Source organism: Gossypium raimondii, chromosome 7, assembly GCF_025698545.1.
Source record: "Gossypium raimondii isolate GPD5lz chromosome 7, ASM2569854v1, whole genome shotgun sequence".
NCBI classification, from domain to species: Eukaryota; Viridiplantae; Streptophyta; class Magnoliopsida; order Malvales; family Malvaceae; genus Gossypium; species Gossypium raimondii.
Window position 1 is genome coordinate 48662355 of NC_068571.1, and position 26451 is coordinate 48688805.

The 26451-nt window shown below is 34.3% G+C and overlaps 2 protein-coding genes across 4 annotated transcripts; one reads left to right on the plus strand and one right to left on the minus strand.

Moving 5' to 3' along the window:
- Nucleotides 1-378: 378 nt before the first annotated feature.
- On the minus strand, nucleotides 379-6847 carry LOC105785371 (ATP-dependent 6-phosphofructokinase 4, chloroplastic). Of its 2 annotated transcripts, none has more exons than XM_012611450.2 (14): nucleotides 6466-6842; nucleotides 5712-5758; nucleotides 5581-5620; nucleotides 5396-5458; nucleotides 5186-5323; nucleotides 4235-4393; nucleotides 4105-4158; nucleotides 3914-3982; nucleotides 3263-3392; nucleotides 3064-3104; nucleotides 2595-2819; nucleotides 1930-1978; nucleotides 1161-1315; nucleotides 379-886 (listed from the first exon to the last, which is right to left on the minus strand). In XM_012611450.2, exons 1-14 carry the CDS (start codon nucleotides 6712-6714, stop codon nucleotides 719-721), a joined length of 1587 nt encoding a protein of 528 aa, XP_012466904.1. In that variant the 5' UTR covers nucleotides 6715-6842; the 3' UTR covers nucleotides 379-718. The 2 variants fall into 2 exon arrangements, with proteins under 2 accessions (XP_012466904.1, XP_052489617.1); XM_052633657.1 differs by lacking the exon at nucleotides 379-886 and adding an exon at nucleotides 903-1073 and having other exon boundaries at nucleotides 6466-6847.
- Nucleotides 6848-10316: 3469 nt separating this feature from the next.
- Nucleotides 10317-26266, plus strand: LOC105785338 (uncharacterized protein At3g06530). Of its 2 annotated transcripts, none has more exons than XM_012611435.2 (39): nucleotides 10317-10652; nucleotides 10746-10959; nucleotides 11116-11211; nucleotides 11305-11422; nucleotides 11501-11674; nucleotides 11816-11986; nucleotides 12529-12584; nucleotides 12692-12781; nucleotides 12863-13011; nucleotides 13215-13297; nucleotides 13393-13521; nucleotides 13599-13673; nucleotides 14187-14355; nucleotides 14878-15017; nucleotides 15115-15207; nucleotides 15678-15921; nucleotides 16231-16325; nucleotides 16419-16562; nucleotides 16642-16822; nucleotides 16954-17087; nucleotides 17201-17282; nucleotides 17368-17530; nucleotides 17905-17980; nucleotides 18112-18285; nucleotides 18418-18480; nucleotides 18560-18664; nucleotides 19282-19371; nucleotides 19903-20108; nucleotides 20243-20453; nucleotides 20567-20749; nucleotides 21000-21095; nucleotides 21175-21242; nucleotides 21321-21669; nucleotides 22639-22854; nucleotides 23091-23747; nucleotides 23871-24280; nucleotides 24693-24942; nucleotides 25320-25490; nucleotides 25650-26266. In XM_012611435.2, exons 1-39 carry the CDS (start codon nucleotides 10493-10495, stop codon nucleotides 25878-25880), a joined length of 6516 nt encoding a protein of 2171 aa, XP_012466889.1. In that variant the 5' UTR covers nucleotides 10317-10492; the 3' UTR covers nucleotides 25881-26266. The 2 variants fall into 2 exon arrangements, with proteins under 2 accessions (XP_012466889.1, XP_052489322.1); XM_052633362.1 differs by having other exon boundaries at nucleotides 15684-15921.
- Nucleotides 26267-26451: the final 185 nt, after the last annotated feature.

Here is a 26451-nt window from a genome sequence, read left to right on the forward strand (position 1 = left end):
CAACTTCCAACCTTAAAGACATGTCTATTAAATAAAAGGGACTTCTGCAAGTCCAAGACCCATCACATACTTTTTCCAATAAACATAAGCAACAAGTTAACCAGCACTACTATTTAGAGAATATACCACAAGGGAGGATCAGAGTTTCAGGGTCCAAATGCATGTTGTTCGAGCAAGCATGTCAATATAACAAATTAACGATCAATATCATGTTATGTGAATACATATGGTGTTCCAACATATATTTGACAATAATATACACTTTAAGAACGTCTTCTTGGCCTATGCAAACGTGCCTACTTAGTTTTCAAAGTTTAAAAGGAGCAACGAAAGATCCACGTAAGGATCCAAGAAAATGGATAAACATCGGAATCAAAGTAACTGAAATATCTATGCTGATACACTTTGAAGCAAAAATTTCCGGTTCAATATAATATACATATAGGTTGGAAATGTGTCATGATGATATCAAATTCTTGAGACAATCCAAACTGAGAACAAATCTGTAGCAACCCAAATATGAGCTAAATGCAGATGGTAAATCTACCATATGAGAGAGCACGTACAAGGAAGAAGTTTACCAGATATGAGACTGTCTAAAATCACAATCCTTCATGGCGACTTCACAGCTTCGAAGTTGAAGTGATTTTGCAAATTATTAGAGGCAAAATATGTAGCCATGATGATGTGTTTACATCGGAGCATATATCCATTGAATCTAAATAGATGTAATCTTCATGTTGTTGATCAAGTCGATAGTATCTTTACAGACTTTCCCACCTGTTGATTCATCACAGTTCAGGAAACTCGGTTGGTTTGTCGAAGCAAGAAGTCTAGCCCACATCCTATCAGTCAACTTCACGGTGTTTTGAGTTTCAGTAACGTGCTGAAACAGAAATACCATACAGCAACATTCCAAGTTAGACGTCAACTCCAATACAGTACAAAAACTAGGTTAATTTGCAAAGAGGTGACAACAACCAATTATCTTCAGTTTTGGGGGTTGATGCTTGTAAGGTGAGGAAAAAACCAGTTGAATTTTGAACAAGTTAGTTCATGGAGAAACATTTTAACTTCAAAAGAATAAATGCAATTAGATGTCAAGCATAAGTATTAGATTTCAAAATAAAGTTAAAACCACTGAAAACTCTAATGCTTACAGAAATTGGAATATAGGCGTGTCTGCTGTTTACAGGTCCAACTGTGAACCCTGTATATCCAGCCATGGCTCCATGCACAGCACTTTGAGCAAGAAGGGTGCAGTAAATATTGTCTGATGCATTACTCGGAATAGCTCGTATCATGTATGTAGGATCTGGAGGATGAAAAAAAAAAAAATTTTAGTTTTATCACATGAAATAATAAGAACAAGCAGTTCCGATCTAGAGAGTTCAAATTTGCCCACTAACTTCCACATCAAAAACTCAAGCAAAGATTCTTAAAATGAAAAGATGTCTCATGAAATTTGGTGTCCATGCAAGTAGATAATTTTAAACCAGCTGCTTTTATGATAACAGTTAATTCACTAAAATTTTGGTAGATGACAATGAGAGAAAAACAAGTTTCCAAGAGGTTTGCAGTAAAACTGCGGCTCATGATTTCATGTTTGGTCATGATATTTAAACAAGGTTTCTTTAAAGTACCAAGCATAATGAAACAGACAGAAGCATCTTATTTCAGGAGGTAGCACATGATCAAGTGCATAACACATCAAGTAATTGCAGCACCAACCATCATTTACCTAACTATTTGCAAAATATGGATTATGCATATCCAAGAATTTTCTTGCGGTTGTAGTAAAATTAGCATGACAAAACACCCAAATCTCTTAACCAGGATTATCTTAACTATAAAAATGACAGATCAAATAAAATTGCACTAGCCACAAGGACAAGAGTGGGGATAAAAAAGATATGATGTTGAACTTACCAATGTATTTCATATTTATTGCCATCTTCCGCTCCTTAGTAAAATGATCCTGCATGAAGTAGTAAATAATTAAGGGGAAATGATAAAAGCACAGGTGAGAAGAACAAAAGGAGGGTTGATTACCAAGGACCCTTAGTAACACAATAGAGTTACAATTTCCTCCAAAATTTATAATTATACACCACGAGCTGTTATGTTAATACACTAAAACCCTTCTGTTATGGAGCTCAAGAAGGAAAATTACTACAACCAGAAATCAAGAACCAGTCCATATTAAAGTTTCAACTCAATCAAAAATGTTTCATGCAACATAATATTCTGGCGGTGCACTAAGATTTTCCTCTCGGTAAATAGTTCAGAATGCATGAAAGAACACCATCTTTTCTTTTTCTGATTTCCTAGATTATAGATGCTTTTATTTCAAAAGCTGCATTGATATATGATTATATAAAAGGAAATTAAACACAGAATCCAGCAAAGGAATATTAATTACAACTAGCACCCACTTCAATGCTCGTTTCAATAAAAAACCTTCTGGAGAAAGGTTGCTTAAGGGAAGGAGAAATAAAAGCCTTAGTTTTTTCCTTAAGGTATTGTTGAGACTGTGATACCATTATGTACTGAATTAAAAATCTGAAGCTGATAAGAGAGATTATGCATCCCACCTTGATGTTTTGGGTTAACCAGAGACCAACATCAAGGAGAAGCCTGTTTCCAGATGCATCTTTCTCATCAATTCCTTGCATACTTTGAGCAAGATATTCCTGACCAGCTCCTTCAGCAACAACAATAACTATATGTCCATTCTCTTTTAATCTCTCTTCAATAAACTCAAAGAGTCCACCTTTGCCTTCCAAATAGAATGGTGATTCTGGAATCAAGCAGCAATCCTGTTGCATGTCAAATATTATGATATTGTTAGACATCAACCACACAAAGATGAAGAATTTGAACCAAAATATTACACTTTACTCTTTACTCAAATTGAATGAATTCTTGGGAAATTGAAGTATGGGGAAATAAACAATGATAACAAAAAAGACAAGAAAGGGTATAGTCATCTAATATTCAGTGTAATTCAGAGGTATTTATCATATGAAGCTAGTTGCATAGAAAATGGGACCAAGACCTTACCACATCGCGACTTGCCAGTGTTGCAAACATAGCAATGAAACCTGCATGAGTAATAGTTAAAGAGGATGCCAGCCACACCACACCACACCACACACACACACATAATATGCATTATCTCCATATATAATAAAGAGAGATGATAAAATATCCCCTAACTACATAATTATCATGTAGTTTCTATAAAGTTCAAAACACTAACCGCTGTATCTTCCCATGAGTTTGACAATTCCAATGCCATTTTCCACACTTTCTACCTCCACATGTGCAGCATTAATGGCCCTTTGAGCTTCTTCAACAGCAGTATCAAAACCAAAAGATTTGTCAATCACCTTGAGCCAGGCACAATTATAATCAGTCAGTTTAAACAGAAGATTGCAACCTTCAAAGTTGTATATGAAAATCATATTTCTATAAGAGCATTAGAAAAATATAATCCATCGTGGCCTTGCAAAGGGCTTTTAAAGAATAAAGAGAATATGGTAAGAGAAACAGAAGAAATATGTAAATTTAGCAGTCAACAGTTGGAAAAAGAGGCCCTGTAATTGAATAATTATTAAGATGTTTTACACTCCAATCATTCTAAAAACTGCAGATACAAAGAACGCCACTTTATTTGCTTTTACCCAGGAACTGTACCCTCTTTGTTGGAAGTATTTATAAGCATTAAAATTCAATTGATATAGTACTATCTAAAACCCAAACGATAGGAGCATGGATCTAGTCTAAATACTAAAAGTAAAACATACTTTATATTCTTTGTAGAGTTAACAAATTTGGTAGTCATATGACCACCGCAAAATACTACCTAATTTTACTCTCTCAAATATTATAATACTGTGGTTGAACTTACTGCAATATCATTATCAATTGTCTTGGGTATGCCAGCAACTGCTACCTTAAGACCACGTTTCTCAACTTCCTTGAAGAAAATGTGCCCATAGGAAACAACAGAAAGTAAGAAATAGAAAAAATAAATTCCAAAAAGATCAAGATGGATACACCTAAGTAAAAGGAATGATCTTACGTTGGAAGACCTATTACCTCATAAATCCGAGATGCCCCTCGCTGGGTTCCATCTCCTCCAATAATGTAAACCTGAAATCCATAGAGATTTTGACAAGCTACCTACCAGTGAGGGACCTTTGTTATGGACAAGAAAGCAACTGCTTACCTGATTGATTCCCCTGTCCTGGATGTTATCAACAATCTTTTGAGTATCATGACCCCCTCGTGAAGTGAGAAGAAAGGTGCCACCACGTTTGTGGATATCATTCACAACTTTGGGTGTTAATATCAAGGTATTTTTAGAGTAAAAGCCTCTATATCCTCCCTAGAAATTTCAACAGTATAACGATGAAACAATGTTGCAACCAACTAAAATTTAATACAATCAATGTAAAAGAATGTAAATTAAGTTTTAAGAGAACCGAGAAACATACATAAAGAAGAAAAAAAACAGACGAATGATCGCAAAGTGAACTGCGCAATGTACTGTGGAATCTAGAAAAACTAGAAGCTCTTTAAACTCTTTTCACAGCAACAGTCCTATTAAACATGTGAACATTTAAAGGAGCCACCATAAAATATTTTTCAAGTGAAATAAAAAAATCATGTGCTGAAAATAGATGCACTAGTCAATTATTTTTCCAGTTGACATGGAGCCAGTATTTAGGGCCTTGTATTAATTAATAACACAAAACATGCAGCAGTCCTGCTAGCATGAATAGTTTCTCGTAGCAGTAAACATCAACTGAGAATGATAGTTGCCATGTTGCATATTGCCATACTATACCATGAATTTGTAAAATACCAATTGAATATGAAATAACTGGGTAAGAACCTAGACAATCTGGAATCAATAGTTAAAATATGAACTTGAAAACTATTAAACTAAGCTCAAATGAAGATACTATATCCATAGAAAACCATCTTGTCTTTCTTGCTGAAAGAGAAAAATGGCTAACACAATTTCAGATTTTAAAAACTATGTTCATGCACAAATTTTAAACGAATATAAGAAAGATGAACAGTAGATATATTCAATGAATAAGCAAAAACCACACGAGTTCATCAAAAACAATCCACACATGATCAAAGAAAATGTAATATCAAATGAACTAACCTGAATGCCAAGTATATCATCAACACCATACATATAGTTTAATCCACAGACAATCTCCCGAATGACTGTATTGATCCCTGGGCACAAACCACCACAAGTTACTATACAAGCACGCACTTCCTCTGATTTAAAATATACCTGCAATAAAAAATGCATTAAATAGGCTAATGAACCCATGTCAAGAGCATGATGACATCTTAAGAAACATACCTTTTCACAGGGCCCTGCACGCCGGAAATGTACTCCTCGGGAGCTATCCTTCTGAACAACAATCTAAACAAGACAAAGGAAACAGATAAGACATTGTAGGATCGAATCAAATAGAATAAGTTTATCAGGACAACTTTGGGATGTGTTTTTCTTCATTTTCTTCTTCTTCTATCTTGGTTACCTACCTTCTGAGCAACCACATCTTCTGGACGAACAAAAGTTTGCCTGGCAGGACAGAAGATTAAAGTATCATGACCATGAAACTAAAATTGACCACAACTATTACGAAAACTATACCAAAAATAAGTGCACTTACTTGACGATAGCATATGCTTGGCTAGTTTGCAAGGGATTTGGATACGACTGAAAGAAAAAGTAAATAGATAAAAAAACAACAAAAAGATATGATTTATGCATAAAAGGAATACAAAACCAAGAAGTTAGAAGAACTCGAATGCCGTCAAAACCCTAAAAAACCAGATGAAGAAATACAGCATGGATATCAACAGATTGGGCAACAGTATAAATTGTAAGTTCATATGGAAGTGAAGAGAAGTGACATTGAGAGATAACTAATTGAATAAGCGAAGTCAGAAGAATCACAAAGCGAGATTTAAGGTGACAACATCTCTTGCAATGCACTTCTTAAGTCCCTACAAATGTGAGAGATTTTTAGAAATCAAAGACTCTTCATTTTGATACTTTTCTTATTTAAATACTTTCCAAGTTCGTACATTGATGGTTTCCAAAGCAGCTCAATTATTTTATGACTCTAACATTCATCTAATTTTACTCCAAATCACTTAAACTCAAGTACTTCTCAATTCTTTTTTATTTTTTATAAGGAGAGTTCATTTAGACTGTTTTTTTCTTTTCCATATTTTCTCGTCCAATTTATTATTATCAACACCAAATAACAGAAGCCCAAAATTCCTAATCATTATAAGAATGATTTTCTCTACACTAATCCAACTAAAACAATTCCAGACTCGGAAAATGAATCAACAACAGTCACGAAAGCAAAAAATAAAATAAAATAAAATATGAAGGCTGAAAAGTGAAGTGAATACCGGCAAATCAGGGAGGAAATCAGTCAAGTGAGGGACATCGTCAATGACAAACCCATCATCCACCGCCGGATCTGAAACCTGAGCTCTGATCGGTATTTTTTGGCGGGAAAAGAGCGGATTTTTGCTGTAAGAGTTTCGATGCTTAAAGAAATTCAAGGAATGGGAACATCGAGATTTCGGATTGAGGATGAAGGTTGAAGTTGGTCCAGGAAAAGCACCGCGGAATGGACTGGAAATCGATAAATCCATTGGAAAATTTAAAATCCAAAAGCTTGTCAAAGACTAGTGATTTTTGCGGAAATTTCTTTTTTGTAGTGACAGTAAAAAGTAAGAAATGAAAGTGCCGTGGAGTCGTTAACTTTGACTGTTTGTTTCTGTGATGTAAGAAAGCGGTTAAGTCAAAATAGGCTTATGATCATTAGTCAGTTAACAAACATCTGGATTCTTTATATAGAAATTTTTTAACTATTTTAATAATATTTTTTCTTGGTAAACAATTTAGGAAATTCCTCAACTGTTAGAACGGATCAACAAGAACCAAGGTGATAACCAAGATTATCTTTAATCCATTGCCGATTGCGGCCTCTTATGTCCAAATTAGTGCAACCAAATCAACCCAGTTTTATAGCTGGCAGGATGTCAATACATGGTTATTAGAATGGATTTCGAAAAAACGTAGGATGGGACTTTCTGGAATACACCTTGGTTGATGTATGCTTTTCACTGTCTTTTGGTCGTGTGTTGTATTCTTACAGCATCCTTTCAGGTACTGTACAATGGTGAGACTATGAAATCATTTCGGCCTGTTATGGCATTCATTAGGGGAACCCATTACCCCTATGTTATTTGTGCTATGCATGGAGGGACTGGGACACTTAACTGATCAAGAAGTTTGGTCCGAAAATTAGACTCCAGTGAAGTTAGTTTACATGTGTCTAATGATTTCACATTTTGATTTACAAGACGAACCTAACACAGTTAGTCATGTACTCGATATAAGGTGAATGCCGCAAGACTCAGGTTTATTTTTCGAAGAGTAGTTAGCTATTGGAATCAGTGATATACTAAGTTTCATGAGAGTGGATGATTTGAGGGTGTAGTTAGGCAGCTATTTATTCAATGGGCGTGCTACAATAAACACTTTACAGTTCATACTAGAAAAAGTGCGTAGAAAGCTCGATGATTGGGATACTAGGAAACTTTCCTTAGTTGGGTATGTCACTCTTGCTAAATTAGTTTTACAAGCAATTCCTAATTACTTCATGACTGCAGCTTTCATTCCCATGACAATTTTGCCATTAAATTGAACATCTAGCGCGTGGTTCTATTTACAAGAAAACTAGCATTAGTCAATCGAGACCATTGTTGCAAGCCAATTCTTCGTGGGGGCTAAGCTTACCAAATTTTCGTGATGAAAATAAAGTATTTCTGTTGAGACTTAGGTTTTATATTATCACTTATACATGAAAGTTTTAGGTTACTTAAAAGGTAAGTACAACGTACAAGTGTCACGTCTTGCATGTGAGTAACACATCATCAAATCTAGAATTGAATAAACTTGAAAAAACTACTTTAAAAATACGAAGAAAGACCGAATTTGTGTAGAATGTTTCGGAAGCTCTATAACTCTCCACCCTTGTATAACATTTAATAAGGTTAGGTGAGAAGGTTCTAGAATGTGATATTGACCATCCATTAGGATCAATTGTAATCATTGGATCATTTGAGACTTGCCTATATAAGTAGAGACTCCCCTCACTTGTTTGTATGTTCAAGCTAGCTTTGAGTAATATAAATATTTCCACCAGTGTCAAGGCCTCTCCCAAGTGAAAATCAAATGCTAATTTAGGCTTGTTGACGAAAGAATCGAATCTAAGGTTGAACGGTACTGGAGCTAAAGTCTCGGCACGTGACACAATGATTATCTTCTCTTTCCTAAATTTAAAGCATTAAACAATAATGTATTCAAAGAGATTCCTCGCATTCACTAACAAAATTATTTAAATAAAAATTCTTTAGTTTTAGAAATTATGAAGGCATAAGATTTAAAATTTTTTAAAGAGAAAAACTAGAATTAGCGATATAATAAAATTACCTTTTACCATACAATTGCAATCATCACCAAACCATTAGTCGAGTGATGAAGAGATGCCCAGTTTCTCATTAAGAAAACCGTGAGTAAATTGTTTTGAAACTAGAAAATTCTTACCACTCCTTTCTACTAAAATATACAATAAATATGGTTAGATTTTTAAACATATACAAAATTTCAGGGAGTTAGCATGTTTGATACACGCATCAGCCCCTTCCATTACTTCTGTGCAAGAGTGAAAAAGTTTTTGCATGAAATAATTTCCATCTCTTAACAATTTCCAAATATAGATATATTATTACTTTTATATTTAAATGATCGAAATAAAATTTTATTAACTATATCATAAACATGTAATATAAAAGAAAAGCATAAGCATTAAAGTTTTTTCCTGCAATTAATTGTTTTATATTAATTATAAGACACTAAACATTCCAAGGTAGACCATAAAATAATAAATTAATATAAAATTAATAAGAGTAGTAAGGAGGTTTCTTTACAATAAAAAATGTGAATTTGGTTAAAGTTGGTGCATTTATATAAAAATTAAAACAACAATTTTAATCCTCATATAAAATTGTTAATAATTTTTTATGAGTGACAAGAATATTTTATTGTAGACATGAGAGTGTAGATTCGATCCAAACAACCTCATCTCATTCCATTATTAAAAAATAAAAATAAAATTCAAATAAACTTAAACGATAATTTAACATATTATTTTGTTTCAGATGTATAAAAATGGTTAATGAAAATTTAACATATTATTAACCCTTCAATTAATGTGTCACCTCACTTTTTCATTAAGGCTGTAACGGTAATTAACGGATGAGTGACCAAAACGTAATAAGTTAATAACTTTAGTGACTAAAATATAACTTTTCATAAATTAGTGAAAAAATTCTCCGAAATTTAGTACATTTTATAGTTTACCCATTAAATTATTACATTGTGAATTTAATGGTCTGAATTTTATATAGCTTAAAATTCAATTTAAAATGACTGTAATTAATAATTATAAATTAAATTATCACATTTTATATTTAGAATTCTATTCAATTTAAAGCTAAATTTTATGTAAACACTTATTAATTTAAAATTATTAAATACTTTATCACATTATGTATTGAATGCTTAGAATTGTATTCAAATTAAAATAAGATAAAATTAACTATCTAAATGTGCAATTATGGCAATGTAATATTTTTCGTAAAATATTTTAACGATTTCTAAATTCGTGTGCTTTTATATATATTATTGATATAAATTTTATAATAGTTTTAAAGGTTTTCTGGGTGGGTTTACGTTTGCCGTCTTTTATTTCTATAGTAGGTAGGCCTGAACAGCCTTTCACGTTTAATGGACTTTTCAGTAAATGGCCTTCAAAACTTTCAAATGGGCCCAATTAGTTTCTCAGCCGGTTAAAAAAAGTGTAGATAGGTCTAATTTCGCTCTCAATCACCCTACTTTTACGAAATCCATTTAAATTGCCATATTTTTATTTTAAGAATAATAAGCAATATGATTTAAAAAAAGTTTACTTATAAGTTTGGTTTCAATATTTTTATTTTAAGAATAATACACAGTCACCATAATTTTAGAAAATATTTTTAAATTGCAATTTTAAATAGACTAAATATCAAATATGTGAAGAGTATAGGGATATGGACAGAATTAAACCTAAATAGAAAAACTAAATGTATCTCTTCAGCTATAAAATGACTAATTTAACCTTCACAAATTTAGAAGAGAATTTCAGGAAGGCGGTTAAACCCCAGAGCATACCTGAAAACGGCGCCGCGCTTAGGGTTTTTGAGTCTACTTCTTCTCTTTGGTTTGAAAGTTCATTTTTTTTTCTTTCTTTTTTGATTCTTAAAAATCCCAAATCGTTCTCTCCTTCGTTTCGATTGTTAAAGAAAGGAAAACAAGAAAGGAATGGCGAGTTCTATAGCTTCTCAGCTACAGGCTATCAAAACGTTTATTCAAGTTGAGAATGAACCTCAAAAGCGTCCTTTAACTCGCCCTTCCATTTTGTTTAACCCCAAAGAAGCTGCTGATATTGATATTGATACTATTCTGGACATTGCACTGTCAGGTTAGTTCCCGCTTTGTAATTCTTATTTCTTTCAACGAAGGTTGTTGATATGATATGTTTTGTTAAAAAATAATTGTTTCATGCTGTGTTTAGGGCTAGAGATTCTAGTAGGCGTGGACGAAAGGTTTAGAAACTGCAAGAATGATTTGTTCAATCTCAAGAGTAAAGAATTGGATAGAGAATTGATGGGAGTAGATGAAAATAATCAAATTAATGCCTCGATAAGTTCGTATTTGCGGTTACTATCAGGACATCTTCAACTTCCTGCCTCTCTTAAAACACTTGAGTACTTGATACGTCGATACAAGTAAGTATTAGTTTTCTCCTTCTGTGATAATGTTTTGTTTTTAGTTTTTCACCTTTTGTGATAATGTTTTGTTTTTTAAATGTTGATTTTTAGTTATTATTGTTATGTTTTTTCTGTTGTACATAATGTTTAATTGATTGGCGTTGGCATTTACAGGATTCATGTTTACAATGTTGAGGATTTGGTTTTATGTGTGCTTCCATACCATGACACGCATGCATTTGTTCGAATAGTTCAGTTAATCAACACAGGGTAAGGAAAATGTGGAGTTTCTCTTTTTATCATCCCTTGGTTATCACGAATAGTTGTTTGTAAATGGTGGGTTGTTTTTCTTGATTGGTACAGGAATAGTAAATGGAAATTTTTGGATGGTGTTAAAGCCTCTGGTGCACCGCCTCCTAGGTCTGTTATAGTGCAACAATGTATTCGAGATATGGGAGTTTTGGAGGCCTTGTGCAACTATGTAAGTTACTGTTTGTATAAAATGGTAAATTGGTTGCTATCGCCTGGTGATTCTCATATGAGTTACTATCTGCTGTAGGCATCTCCGACAAAGAAATTTCAGGCATCAAGACCAGTGGTTAGCTTTTGCACTGCAGTTATTGTTGAAGTTTTGGGTTGTGTTGCAACAATTGACAGTGACATTGTGAAGAGAATCCATCCGTTTGTAGCTTCTGGTCTTCAATTTGGTGTAAAAGGAGGTTCTGATCACAAGGTATTTTAAAGGCATAAGTGTGATAATTTGGAAATTGTTTTTACTATTCCTTCTATTTTGTTTTATGGTTTTTGTCCCACGATATTTAGTTTGCTGATTTGAAGATGTAGTTAGATTGAATTATATACAATTTTTATGTAGGCCGGTGCTTTGATGATTGTTGGATTACTAGCAAATAAAGTGGCATTGGCTCCTAAACTTGTAAATAGTTTGATTCGAACAGTTGCTGAGGTTGCTAGGGAAGATGTAAAAGAGTCAACTGATTTGCAATGGTTTCGGTTGGCCCTTATGGCTTTGATAAATCTTGTTCAGGTAACAGCATCCTGCTCTTGCCAAATATGTAATTTGCAAAAAACAATTTCATCCTGAAATCCTGTTCTTTATGAGTTAATAATTTCAATCATTCTCTGTTGGTGTGGTTTTGGCATTTTTCGTTTGAGGTTCACATGCATATCATTTGTGAATTTGATTTCCATATTTTTACTATGTTTACATGTTTGACAAGGGAGCTTTGTGTCAGTTTCAACCATTTACATGTTTCAAGTTTCAACCATTTACATGTAAAAAATATATTAGCTTGATCTATATTTTCATTCGGTCGGTGTTTTAGCCATACTATCTCTGTTAAATTACTAACTTGAGATGACGCTTATTACCTACTCTTTTCTTTTAATGGATCCTTTTATATGATTAAAGGGCCGTTTTGAATAGGTGCTCAATGTGCCTTTCTTACAAAATGATTCTAGTTGGAGTCACTCAAATTGAGAATCTAGTCATCCTGCAATAAATGTTAGGTTCTATTTTTATCAGTCCAGTTTCAATTTTTCTTAATTTAGTTTGTGTAAATTTTGCAGTCACAGTCTGTTGATGTATTCCCAAAGAAGGCTTTGGAAGCTTTGAGGGATATCAAGTAACTCCTTGTTTCTTTGAACATTGTTTAGAAATTTAATGCAGTACTGCAAGTCTTTGTCACCAGGTTCAATTGTAATTTACTAGGTTTTTTGCATGCTTTGAAAGGGATATTGGTGCTGTTCTTCTGGAACTATCCAAGGAATTTAACATCGATAGATTCCTTGCCATACTGTTGGAAGCTCTGGTTGATCAAAGGTGTGAAGCTGATTAGTTTTTGCTACTTGTCCTGCTTTTTTGCATACTTGCTGCTTCTAAGCTGTTTTTTGTTTATTGCAGTTCTTCTGATGACTCATATCATCTTGCTTTAATATCAGTAATAGATTCAGTTCCTCTGAGGAATTTAGTGGATCCTATTGTCTCGAAGATTCTACTAACCTGCATGAAATTATCTGAGAGGGATGGCAAATTGGTATCTTCTGAATCAGGTATGTCTTATACTTTATCAACATTTTTCTTTCACTTTAAATTTTGTTTCATAGGTGCTCAGGGTACTATTTATTTACTTTGATATCTTTATTTTTATTACTTTTGGTCTTCGTTGGCTAACTGTCTATTGTAGGCATACTTTTTTTTTTCCACTGATGCTAATTATGTCCTATTTCTTGATCTTCTGTGAAATATTTTTCAGTAACCTGGGCCAAGAATGTTTTAGCTACTATTAAGAAGAATTATCCATCACAATTTCATGGAGCTGTTCACAAGTTCCTAGAGGTTAGTTTGACTATGACTCCATATCTTTGCTTGTTTTTATCTTTTTCATGCTTTTGGTCTTATGTTTTTGTTTTGGTCTTTACTTATTCTAATAGGATGCCAAAGTACAATCCAAGAAAGAAGACACTGTATGTGAGTTCTTGAGTAAAATATTGGACGGGAATTTAGATTTATCAATAGCCTTCTCAGAGTCCAAAATCTGGTTTGCATCACACCATCCTAAGGTATTATTTAGCATCACATTATTAGGACTTTTTGAATATACATTCAAGGCTTCTTATGCTGTGGTGCTATGACGTAGCCCGAGGTTCGACGTGCTACATTTTCAGGGCTTAACCGATCTGCTATTGTTAAAATGAAGTCTCTTGATGCACAGGTAATTCCTTTGCATTATACATGTAGTTTTGGTTTCTGCATTGTTACTTATTTGCTGCTTCAAGCCTTTAGTTTGATCTGATAATGTTGTCTCTGGTGCTTGAATAATTCACTCTTTCTTTTCAGGACGATACTTCTAATGTTTTTAAGTTACTTCGTTGTTGCTTTACTCTCCTGAATTTCTTTGGATATGGTGTTTTTTAATTCCTTCTTGCAGCAAATGACTTCGATTCTTTGCATTATTTGTGTTTCCTTCTTTCTATTTTCACAGATGACATTTTCTTCTCCTTTTTGTGCTTTTTCTTAAGTAAATGGTAGTGGCCCACTTTTCTCCCTTGTACCTGTTCTATTCTTTTAGTATGACATTGGTGTAGCAGTCTTATTAAGATCGGTTGGCAAGTAAATTGGCTCTTTTTGGAAGAAGATATTTTTGTGTGTATGTTTACTATATAAATTAGGTGCATTAGATTATCTCATTTCTCGACTGATGTTTGTCCCATGATTCTGTTGGCAGAGGCTTGTAGCCGTTAAAGATGCTGTATTGCGCCAGCTTCATGATGATGATTTAACAGTAGTTCAAGCTGCTCTGTCTGTGGATGGATTGACTGAAGTAGTTAGTCCTTTGGATCTTCTTGAAGCATTACGTGATGTGCTTAAGAAATGTCTAAGTTTTCTGACATTAGGTCAGTAAGTTGAATTTTGAAATCTTAACTGTCTCCGCTACTGCCTCTAAACTTCCTGGAGAAACAGAGGAGTATAGGTTCTTCATTGGTTTTTCTGTATTATTCCTATTTACATCTGTTGCCAAACAAAAGAGAAAATAAACAAGTTGAGAAAATACTTACTTTCCTTCTGATTCTGCAGTGGGCTTGATTAGCACTGCGTAGTGATTTTTTTTTATTTGATTAGAGAGTGAGTTTTTTAACTGATATTGGTATATGGCGGATGCTCTATGGTTGACCTAAGGAGATTATCAGGCATTTAAAAATTGGACACTCTTGTAACAGAAGTTCTTGAGTGAAGTCCCTCTTAGGTTTATCTTTCTTGCACGTGAATTAAATGAGGTCATGTTAGATAAAAAGCAGTGGTAATAGTTTCTGTCTACTGCCTAGGATTTGTTCAATTGAATTTATGAGATAGTGAGGGTTCAGCACACCAGAGTTGCAATGGCTTTGTTTTTCATGATTTATGTTCTTCATTTTCAGGTTCGTCAGTTAACTCTACTTTGTCTTGTGATGTTGCTGTTTCATTCCTAAAGATTGCCATGCTCAGCTTCCATGATCAGATAGATTATTTGAAAGAAGTTGCTTCCATGATATTCTCACTACTACTAATTTTGCCAGAGGTGCTTTTATTACTTAATTTCTTAAGGTGCCCTATTGGGACCTATTAAGCCATACTTCTGTTCTTAATTGATATGTAATAAATTTACCTGTGTGCAGACTCATAGGTTGAGCTTGAAGGTTTTGGATTTGGCCAAGACAATAAAATGGCCATTTTTCCAGACACTTGCAGCTGCATCTGGGGAGGAAGTGGTGAGTCTTCCCTTTCTTTTCTTCTTCCTTTTATGAAGAAACACGGGCCTTTTGGCTGTAAGAGTGTTATTGGCTGCCATTTTTGTGTCTGTAACTTTTAATTGTATGTTAAGCATCCATCCTAAAACCTATTGGTGATAAGATCACAAGAATATAATTTGGCTGATGAATGGGTATTGAGTTTTGGATTTGTGTTTTATTTGGTCATATCTTGACTTAAGATTGAATTTTGGAACTGGAACAATCTCTCTCTAATGGCCTGTAAAGGCCTCATTCTATATGAAATTGCCATGTATTTTGGCCTTGGGGGATCAATAGCTGTCAAAATTTTAGAGGTAGCAGTAACATTTGATTTAGGTGAAAGTCTAAGGTTGTAGTCTACTTGTTTTTCACTTTAAATTTCAGTTACTAATTGTATTTGTTCACCTATTAGGTTCTGTGTGTGCTGAATAACTTTGAAATTGTAAAAGTTGCAGAAATTACTGTCAGGATCCTCTGTTGATGTGGAGGCTGTTGGCAGATTTGAGAAGAAAATGCAGAAGCGTGGCACTGTATCTACAGTTAATATGGAAATTGTTAGATTTCTATCGGAAGAGTTCTTGATGCAACCTACTGAGTATATGCCTTGGCTTACCAGAAGTTGCGACAACTTTAAATCATCAAAGACCCTTCTCTTTTTGGTTCTGATGCAGTCATTTTCTATGTCGATAGACGGTATGTTTCTTTACTGTTTTGGTGGAATGCATGAGTCTTGGGATTTCTGCTTTTATGCTAACATTTCAGTTTTACTATATTATCGATAACTTAATGTGCAACTTTTTGATACTTCTTTATTCTATTAAATATGTCTGCTTTTGGTGGGTGATTTAATGTAAAATTGATTTGTTAGTGAAGAAACTTTGTAATTTTGTTAAACTCTTCGCTTCATATATCTCATGATAATTTACCTGAAGTTTTCTTTTGCCTTGCTGTTGCTTTTTGCACCTATACTAAGTGTTTGTTCTGTATGTTTTTATCTATTAGATGGAAAATTTTTGGTACTTTTTGATGCTTGCTTTCCGGTTCTGAAGTCTCAGTGGGAAGCTTTTGGGTCTACACTTGGCAACTCTCTACATGAGGTTGAAGTCAATTTTTCTGTTATTATTTGGTGTTAAATTGCTCTTTACTTTTTTTGTTCAAATTATTCAATTTTTCTTCTTTTGTTTTGTCAGTTCAATGAAGAGATGCTTGATTGGGATTGCAAAAAGTTTCTAGATCAGCTTTTTGTTGCTGATGTTGATACAGTAAATAAGAATATTCTTATATGCCTATTCTGGAGGTTACTTGATTCAGCAGTCAATGCTGAATTCTTTCTGGTTGGTGATAGTTTTCTTTCTTTCTGTTGCTGTTTTGCTGGTTGTGTTGCGTCACCCTGACCTTTTCTTTTCTCTATAGGATGACAATGAGAATGGTATTACCCGAGTTCAGGATTTTTTCATCTTTGTAGCCGGTTCTAGTTTGAAGGATGCATTCAAGAAACACCTTCAAGAGCTTGTTGAGAAGCATCTACATGACTTCCTTACAAAGTGCAAAGTTTCACCTGTTCGATTTCTGTCTAGGTTTTATACAGCAGAAGGTGTTTTTCTGGTTTCCCCTTGTTCTTTTTCTGTTTTCAAGGGTGATATGCATTTATCCTTGCAAAGTTACAATGTAAAATGAATTTGAAGAGACTGTTGCTTAAGCTTATGTCTGTCGTTGATTTTGCAGAAGTTCCTGCTGCAGTTCAAGTAGAGAGCCTTCATTGTTTCTCATTTCTTTGTTCTCAGCTAAATGATAGACTACCATTTGAACTTTTGGCTGAATTTCCCTCGCTTCTTCTTCCACTCACCAGTGACAGTCAGGTTTCACCAGTTTTCAAAATTTTTAAATGCTGGCTTGTCTTAGGAGCTCACGATGGTCTCCCTTTTCTTTTGAGTTCTTCCTTGTGTATAAATATGTGAGATCCTGTTTTCAGGCTACTAGGATTGCTGCCATGGACTGTTTTGAAAAGCTATATAAATTGTGGTGTCAAGTGGACTTCTCCAGCAAGAAAAATGGTATGATGGATGATATTTTTATTTCATATGGTTATGTTTATTCACCTTTTTATTTAAACTATAACTGGAATTGGATTATTAACAGGAAATACTGCAATTTGGAGCCATTTTCTTGATGAACTTTTGGGCTTGATGGTTCAGCAAAAGAGGCTTATATTATCTGACAAGAATTTCCTCCCTTCTTTCTTGACATGTTTGCTTGGCTCGTCTTGTGAGAGCATTTTGGTTTCTCCAAACATTGAGCAAAGGTATTGACATGCTTTGTTTCTTCTCTAATATAATTTATTGCTGGGCATTTACAATAATTAGAGCCTAATCATTGTACGACTTGAAATAGCTTCACTTATTCACTAAAAAGGATGTTCCTTTAGTTTATTTCCCCCAGTGGAGTGAACAGTTTGCTTTGTAAATGTAATCTTCGATTGCTACATGTACTTGCATCTATTGTGTTCAATAGATCTGGTAGAACAATGTCATGATATATGAAATTGAGTTTTATGTTGTCATTAGCTAACTTGTTCTGCGCTATTCATAACATATGATTGTTTCCATGCGTTAAATTGTATAATGAGGCTGTGCTGTTTTTAATAATATATTTTTCTCTTTAAATATTCTATTTCAGATTTACTAAATCTACAAAGGAGAAAATTCTGGCTTTCATATTAAGTTCTGCTCTAAATCTCTCTGAATCTGGAAAGGTTTGCCCTTTTAGCTGTTCCCTATTTTTCCTCCCTGTTTAAGTGATATTATTTCAGGGATTATTGTTATTTTCATGTGTGACTAGTGATAATGACTTGAAAATTTTTTATTGGTTTGATCTTGTTGGCAGCTAAAGGTTTTATCTTTGCTCAAAGGATTAGGGAATGCTATTCTGCATGTTAAAGAGATTGAGGCATTATTATCTCTGCTTCTGAGAAAACGAAGTCAATGCTATTTTGACCTGGAAAACTCATCCCTCAAATTGTCAGAAGCTGAAATTATGATCCTGTGCTTGCTTTTGGAGGTAAGGTTTTAGTTGGTTTGTCTCATATGGCTTTAAGATAGGCATGCATCTCTGTATTTTTTATCATTAAATTTTAGTATGATTTTATGATCATAGCTGTTCAATGATGATTTTGTCCTCTGCTTGTCCTAGATGTGTATTTTGCCCTCGTCTCTTGGTGGACAGTTTTCTGAACATGTGTTCAAGGCATTGCAAGTATGAACCTCCTCTCAACTTGTATCTATGTACTAGGATTTCAGGACTTAATCCTAAGCTTTTATGTTTCTTGTTTCAGTTGGATTCTAAGTCTCCAGAAGACCCTGCCATTAAAGAACCCTGTATTACTGTTTTACAAAAGCTGAACAGTCAATTCTACAGTGGCTTGACAAATGAGACACAGGTTATTATTATCAACTTCTATTACTTTTCTGGGATGCATTACTTTAAATTTCAATGTTTTACCTAGTTAATGAATTGAAATAGGATGTTGTAAGGGGGAAAAAGGACAAATATATATGTTCTTGTGCCGTGACCAGACAAGCCTGAGGGATTGTATTACATGTCAAGTGGAAGTGTTCCTGCAGATTTTAGATTGATAAATTGAACTTGGGAAATGCTGTGTGTGTACATTCTGATCACTGATGGATAAAGCTTGGATTGTTTGCTTATCCTTGAAAAGTTTTTCATACACGATCATTATCGATCTCTTTGTGCAATTAGTTGTAGCTAATCCTGTACGGTTTTGGGTCTTTGTCCCTGATGTGAAAATGATACTTGCCCTTCGTTTGTTCTTTTGGTTGATTGTGTCTACTTAGGGCGGATGGTTGTGGTTGATACTTGATATATTTCTATAGAGTGGATGGTTATCTATATAATTTACATAGGGTAGATGTTTATTATCAATCTGTTTGTGTGATGGCTGATGGCTGTTATTGATCATTTCAATACAATACTAGATTGCAAAGTTCATCTTGGGTGAATGGTTTTTCATTAATTTTCTTTTATTTGTTCTGTCAGGGTCAAATGTTTCGACAGCTAGTGCTTTTGTTTCACAACAGTAATAGTGATATTCATAGTGCAACCAGAGATGCATTGCTGCGTTTAACTGTTTGTTCCTCTCTCCCTCCTTTACAATTGCACTTTCCTTTCTCTTTTGATGAATCATATAAATATTTCTTGAATAGTATGTATAGTTAGTGCCAGTGTATTTGCTCTTCTAAGCTCTTAGTTCATATTTTATTAATCTTGAAGTTGTTTAAAAATATAGGATGAACTAGTACTAAATTTTGCACATCTGTCAGATTTATGTTTGGAAAAGATTTTAGAAGTTTTCTACAGTTTGTCCTATGCTTGATGCAATTTACGTGCAATAAGTTCTTGGTTTTGCACGGCGACCATGATTTACATCAGTAGTACAGTGATAAAGGACCAAAATGAACCTGAATGTGTTTTTAGTTGTTTGAAGATGTTTTGGTTAAAATATCATGTAATTTGAAACTTTTCATGACACCAAGATCAGGGTGTGATAAATTTATCTCCATGCTGTAGCTTTTACATTAGAGAATAGGTTCCTCTGGGAGTTGTTTTGTTGTATAAAGGCAACTGTGATAATTAGCTGCATTCTTCTGGATGTCATAGATTGCTTCGTCTACAGTAGGTGAGATGCTTGATCTTGTATTTAAGGAGGATCCAGTCGCAATTGTTTCAGCTGATGGAAAGAAGAAAAAGAAATCAGCTGCTAATCCAAAGCCTGGTTATGATTTAGTTTTTAAAGGAGAACAGACTCTCTATTTTCTTAGCTCCCTTCTTGATGTGTTGCTTCTGAAGAAAGACATATCAAACAGGTCTGCTTCTACAAATGATATTTCTCTATTTGCATCAATTTGTTTTTGTGATATTTGTTTAAAATTGAAGCCTTGCCATTTCCAATCAAGTCTAATTCCTCCACAAAATAATTGTATTTTGTTAAATGTTTTAGGCAGTTCCTTGTCGGTCCCTTATTTAAGCTTATCAGGAAAGCATTCTCCGATGAATGGGTACATCGTGTTCTCGCTCAAGATGGAAGTTGGATACAAACTTCTGGTGTTCCTCAGTCGAAGTCTACTGTAATTGTTTATGTACAGAAAACATTATTGTTAATTCTGGATGATATTTTTGCTTCATTCATGGATGGAAGTAGTCCCCTGAAGGTATGCCTACTGTTCTGCAGTTGAAAGTGTAGAACATTACACTGCATCTAGTTCCCTTTGTTTCTTTTCCTTTTTTCTTTATTGATTTTAGATAACACCTATGTCATTGGCAGGATGGCATAATGGATAAAATTGACGTCAAACTGCTGGTTGATTGTGCTCGTTTGACGACGGATGGAGTAACCCGCAATCATGTCTTTACCCTGTTATCCACTATTTCAAAGTTAGTTCCTAATAGGATATTGGAGCACATACTGGATATACTTATGGTTATTGGAGAATCTGCAGTCTCACAGGTTTATCAAACTATCTTTTGGCTTTATATGTCTTGAACTGTATCCAATTAGTCAATTTTCTCATTATACTTTACTAACTTTTAAAGAAATCCTGGACAACGTCTTGAATGCAAATCGTTGTTTTTTTCCCCATCAATTTAAAACTCACCTTGTTTGGAATATGAATTATTTCAAATTTTTCGAAACCTTATTTGCATTCTTAAATGAATTTTTATTTACAAATTATTCTGTTCTTAACATCTATCTACAGATTGATAGCCATTCTCAACATGTGTTTGAAGATCTTATATCTGCTGTTGTTCCATGCTGGCTATCTAAGACCAACAATACAGAAAACTTGCTTCGGGTAATTGTATCTTAAATGTTTTCATTGTTTATGTATATCTGGATTTGTTGTTTCTAACACTCCAATTTGGCTTGGTCAGGTTTTCGTAAACATATTGCCTGAAATTGCTGACCATAGAAGGCTGTCGATTGTTGCATTCTTATTGAGGTATCATCTAAACTTAGAACTTGATTATTTCAGTCGGTTATTTTCAGTGTTTGCTTGAATTAACTTCGTTTTCTGCAGGATTTTGGGGGAGATTGATAGTTTGGCTTCATTGTTTGTCCTCCTTTTCCGTTCATTAGTTTCAAGAAAAGGACTATCTTGCCTTACAGATACATTCGCTTCAGATAGTTTCTTGTATTCTGCACACCAAGACTGGGAGTATGCCTTTGCCATACAAATATGTGGGCAGTACTCGTGCCGGGTTTGGCTTCCTTCTCTATTAAAGGTTCTTCAAGTAATGAGACCGAATGATCTCACTCAAGAAGTGTTTATGCAATTCTTCTTTGCCATGCATTTTGTTTTATACAAATTGCAAGACCCAGAATTTGCATTGAAGCTTGAATCTAGGGAGAACTCAGATAGCATCCAGGTATAAGCCCATATTCTTTTTAGAATTTCTCATTCTTTATAGTTAGCCAATATATTGCAGACCGAACTCGGTGTTTCACCAGGTTTTCATGCATGTGCATATATAATGACTAACCCTGTTCATGTTGTACCATGGAAAAATATTTGGATTATTTCATTTTTCCTTTTTGACAAATTACTTGACACTATATGCTATTCTTTCAAAAAATCTGTGTATCTAATTGAATAGAAGTTGTGGATAGATTGAATAGGGGTATATCGAGTCGAAGTGATAGAATGTAAGGCTCTAGGTCAACCAAGCTTTTTCCTTGCCTTTGACCTGGCCACTAGTTAGTTTGATTATCATGAAGAATGAACTCAATTAAGAAAATACATGCGTCTCACTAACATTCAAAAGTTGAGTATTAGAATACTTGTTAATTGAGCTACTTAACCTCGAGCTTTACTCAATTATGAACGAGTTGAGCCAATTATTAACCCAATTGAGGTCAATAACTCTGAAGTTGGTTGGTTTTTGCTTTTTATACCCATGAGTGAAGATCATTTCTTTTAGTTTTTGTAAGCCACTTTTCAACTATTCAGTGAAAGGATAAAGTCTTGTCAGCATTACTCCTTTTACACAATTATGGTGGGTTAGATCTTGCATGCGTTTTCCGATTCACGACTTGGAATCCATGTAACATGATAGTAGCCTATATGATAGTAGCCTATTATAGGTGGATGATTTAATTTAGAATGCTTCATTTCATTAATTTGGTTGTAACCGTTGATGATCTTTTATTATTATTTTTATTTTGTAAAATTTCTTAATTCTTATACTTTGAAACTTAAAATCTATTATCTTTCTAAGCTTTTCCGTAACTCATTTGCCTGACCAATTAGCTGACTGTATGTGTTTTCTGATTCTCATTTTATTCTTATGGTAGTCAGAAGCATTATCTGGATATGAATATTGTTTTGCTTATTGCAGAGAAAACTTGGAGAACTTGTAGAGCAGGTCGTCTTTCTCTCACAAGTTGTTGATGCAAGAAGAAAGCAAATAGGAATTCCAGTTGGAAGTTGGAAAGAGTTTAAGGCATGTGTGCATGCTATATTGAAGACAATTACAATGAGTATGATGCCTTCCACATGCTTTGAATGCATCACCAAATTACTTGGCAATGCGGATAACACTGTGAGAAAGAAGGTAATGTGGCTACTTCAGTAATTTTCTGTTTCTATTAAATTTGGGGATTTGGATTTTTGGGACTGAGATATCTTCCATTACGGGGTGCAAATTTGTGTTTTATGCCTAAAATTTTGCACAATTCAAATCTGTAACAGTGTATCCCAAAATGTTGGTTGTTTTTGGTCACTTTTATACAGTTCTAAATTCCTAACAATGAGCTTATTATTTAACCAATAAACTGTACTTGCAAACAGGCTCTCGAGATATTATGTGAAACACTTAAGGACCATGTCTCTGTTAAGTCAAAGCGCAAGGAAAAAAGAGATCTGGATCCAAATTCAAATAGCTATGAGCTCCATTTGGATGATACTGCTCTTGAATATTTTCAGAAGATGTGTGCAGAAATTGTTCAGATAGTTGATGATTCTATTGATGAATCAAATGTGTCATTGAAACTGGCTGCACTTTCAACACTGGATATCCTGGCACAGAGGTTTTCTTCTAATCATTCAGTCTTTGGCATGTGCCTTGCATCAGTTATGAAAGGCATCAGTTCAGACAACATGGCTGTCTCTTCCAGCTGCCTTAAAACAACTGGCACATTGGTTAATGTCCTTGGACCAAAGGCTCTGGCTGAGCTTCCTTGTATGATGGAAAATGTTATTAGGAAGTCTCGTGGAATATCTGTGAGTTCCAATTTAGAAAGCAGAAGTGATGAATCTACTTCCATTTTGCTGTCTATTCTTATAACTTTGGAAGCAGTTGTTGAGAAGCTTGGGGGATTTTTAAACCCATATCTTGGAGATATCATAGAACTAATGGTACTTCATCCTGCATATGTGTCAGCTTCAGATCTAAAGCTGAAAACCAGAGCTGATTTAGTGCGAAAGCTCTTGACTGATAAGATACCTGTAAGTCTTCATTTAGTTATTATTTTTTTCAGTTTCTGTTTCCCCCTCTTTCTCTCCGTCTGGAAACTCCCACTTATTCTGCCTGCTAATCCTTCTTACTATTTCTTCTGATTTTGTGTCCAGGTTCGACTTACTTTTCAGCCTTTGCTAAAGATATACTTGGGTGCTGTTAAATCTGGGGATTCAAGCTTGGTGATTGCTTTCCAAATGTTAGCAGATCTAGTTAGTAAAATGGATAGGACATCAGTTAGTGGTTTCTATGGAAAGATTTTTGACCAATGCATGGTTGCTCTTGATTTGCGTCGGCAACACCCTGTTACAGTTCAAACTATTGATGCTGTAGAAAAAAGCGTCATCAATGCGATAGTTTCTCTTACAATGAAACTAACAGAGAATATGTTTAAACCTCTTTTTGCCAAGAGTATTGAGTGGGCCGAGACAGAGTTTCAAGATGTTGCTGGTAGTGGAACCATGAATATTGACAGGGCTATATCATTCTATAGCCTGGTTAATAAACTTGTGGAGAATCATAGGTAATTAAATTTTTCTCAAGTTTCTTATTCATATTTGATGCGGAGTTATGGTTAGTTTCTGAATGTCTTCTCAGTGTGTGGTTCACCTTTATCTTCATCAGTTCCAGGTCTCAACGATTTTCCTTTTGAATTCATTTCTGTTCTCTACTTTTTCTGTCATTTGTATATTGAAGGTTTGTGGTCCTAGATGAGTACATTTTGGTTATGAAAATTGATGCATGAATTTATCAGATACACAAATTTGATAACGTGCTGTTCTATTCAGGACTTGGTCATATCAGACATGGAACTCCGTTTATCATAGAAATGCTGCAATAGTTCTCTGTTGCTTTGAACAACTCGCTTTTATATATGTGCTTATTATCTATTAGTCAGTTGGTTTAGAGTTATATGCTGTTCTTCCAAAATGCAGGTCTTTATTTGTCCCCTACTTCAAGTACTTGGTCAAGAGTTGTGTACAGCTGCTTAGTGATTCTGCAGATAAAGCTTCTGATTTAGTACGGAAGAAAAAGAAAGCCAAGGTTCAGGAGGATGGGAATATTGTAAATGGCGGCGTATCACTTAAAAGTTGGCATCTTAGGGCATTGATCTTATCATCACTACACAAATGTTTTCTCCATGACACTGGAAGGCAGAAGTTTCTCGATTCATCAAACTTTCAGGTTAGCAAATCTTATTTTCTTAATTGTAGTTTTTATAGGTCATGGAGTTGGTTCTAATTAAAGTGTATGTATATGTTAAATTATTCCTTAAAACTATACACACATGCATATGTATGTATTCAATCTCATAGCTAGGTGACCCTTGGGTAATTGACTTGTGATAATCTTAAGGATTTCACTTTTCAGATGCCTACAATTCCTTTATCTTGTATATGTTGCCCTTCATCTATTTACTGAGCATTCTTTGTGTATCATCTTATTTAGAAACTATGGGTAATAAGTATATGTTGAATGGCTCTGATAATTCAATTGTTTAGGGTTGCTCATCCTGATTCTAATTGTTTTCACTGATGGAACATTTTGAATTTCGTATGCAGGTTTTATTGAAGCCCATTGTTTCTCAGCTTGTCATTGAGCCTCCAACTTCCGTTGAAGAGCAAATCGATGTACCGTCTCTGAAGGAAGTAGATGACTTGCTGGTTGTTTGCATAGGTCAGATGGCTGTTACTGCTGGAACTGACCTGCTGTGGAAGCCCCTGAACCACGAGGTGGTTTTCTATCCTTTTTGCCCTTTTTAGCTCGGAATTGCAGTCTTTTTGATACCTTATTGCACAGCCCTCATATCATCTAATATGTTCAAGAGCTGATCATTTCAAACCTTTTGTGTAGTTCCATGTTGACTTGTATTGTTATTTCAAATACGACAGGTATTGATGCAAACACGGAGTGAGAAGATGCGTGCTCGAGTGTTGGGGTTGAGAATAGTTAGGGAATTTCTGGAGAAATTAAAAGAAGAATATTTGGTACTGCTACCAGAAACCATCCCCTTCCTAGGTGAATTGCTGGAAGATGTGGAGTTACCGGTCAAATCATTGGCACAAGATATCCTCAAGGAGATGGAGACTATGAGTGGTGAAAACCTTCGCGAATACCTCTGATGACAGTCAGGATATGGTAAACCATTACCCCATTTTTCATTTATCTGGGGAAAAACCATTGTATGAGAAAAGGGTTGAATGAGGTAAGACAGCAAGTCTCAACTTTCAGTTTAAAATTAGTTATTATAGGAAGCTTAAGTTAAAGGTTAAATAGTACCTGCCAAATTTTGTACGCCTTGGCCAATCCTTCATTTATTTTATACCAGTGTCAGTTTTGTTAATGTAATATAATTAATTTTTTAATTTTGTTATGAAGCTTTTGCAGCTGTTTGTTTGTACTTTGTATGAACAAGAGTAATTATGATGCATTAATTATCTTTTGGTGGAAGTAAAGAATTAAAGGTACAAATTATGGAGATACAATAATAGTTGAATATTGGCATTTAGAGATTTGTGTCATAATCATCTGAATTTCTTTTAAAGAAATTTTATAATTATCATATGATTGAATTTTTATATTTGCTAAGTTTAGGATTAAAATTAATTAAATTGTAAAATTTACGTATTGCATTTTAGTATCTGTAATTCTTTTATTCTTTTGGTATTTTAATCTGCTAATTAGATTTTTTGT

Excerpts from the sequence above, each read along its gene's own strand:
- LOC105785371 (XM_012611450.2), bottom strand. The coding sequence starts at position 6,714 with ATGGATTTATCGATTTCCAGTCCATTCCGCGGTGCTTTTCCTGGACCA. Across the intron at positions 5,324-5,395 it reads GTGCAGGGCCCTGTGAAAAG|GTATATTTTAAATCAGAGGA; the intron begins GTATGTTTCTTA and ends TTTTTATTGCAG. Across the intron at positions 3,105-3,262 it reads ACTCATGGGAAGATACAGCG|GTTTCATTGCTATGTTTGCA; the intron begins GTTAGTGTTTTG and ends TTACTCATGCAG.
- LOC105785338 (XM_012611435.2), top strand. The coding sequence starts at position 10,493 with ATGGCGAGTTCTATAGCTTCTCAGCTACAGGCTATCAAAACGTTTATT. Across the intron at positions 10,960-11,115 it reads TACTTGATACGTCGATACAA|GATTCATGTTTACAATGTTG; the intron begins GTAAGTATTAGT and ends TGGCATTTACAG. Across the intron at positions 13,522-13,598 it reads TTGCATCACACCATCCTAAG|CCCGAGGTTCGACGTGCTAC; the intron begins GTATTATTTAGC and ends GCTATGACGTAG.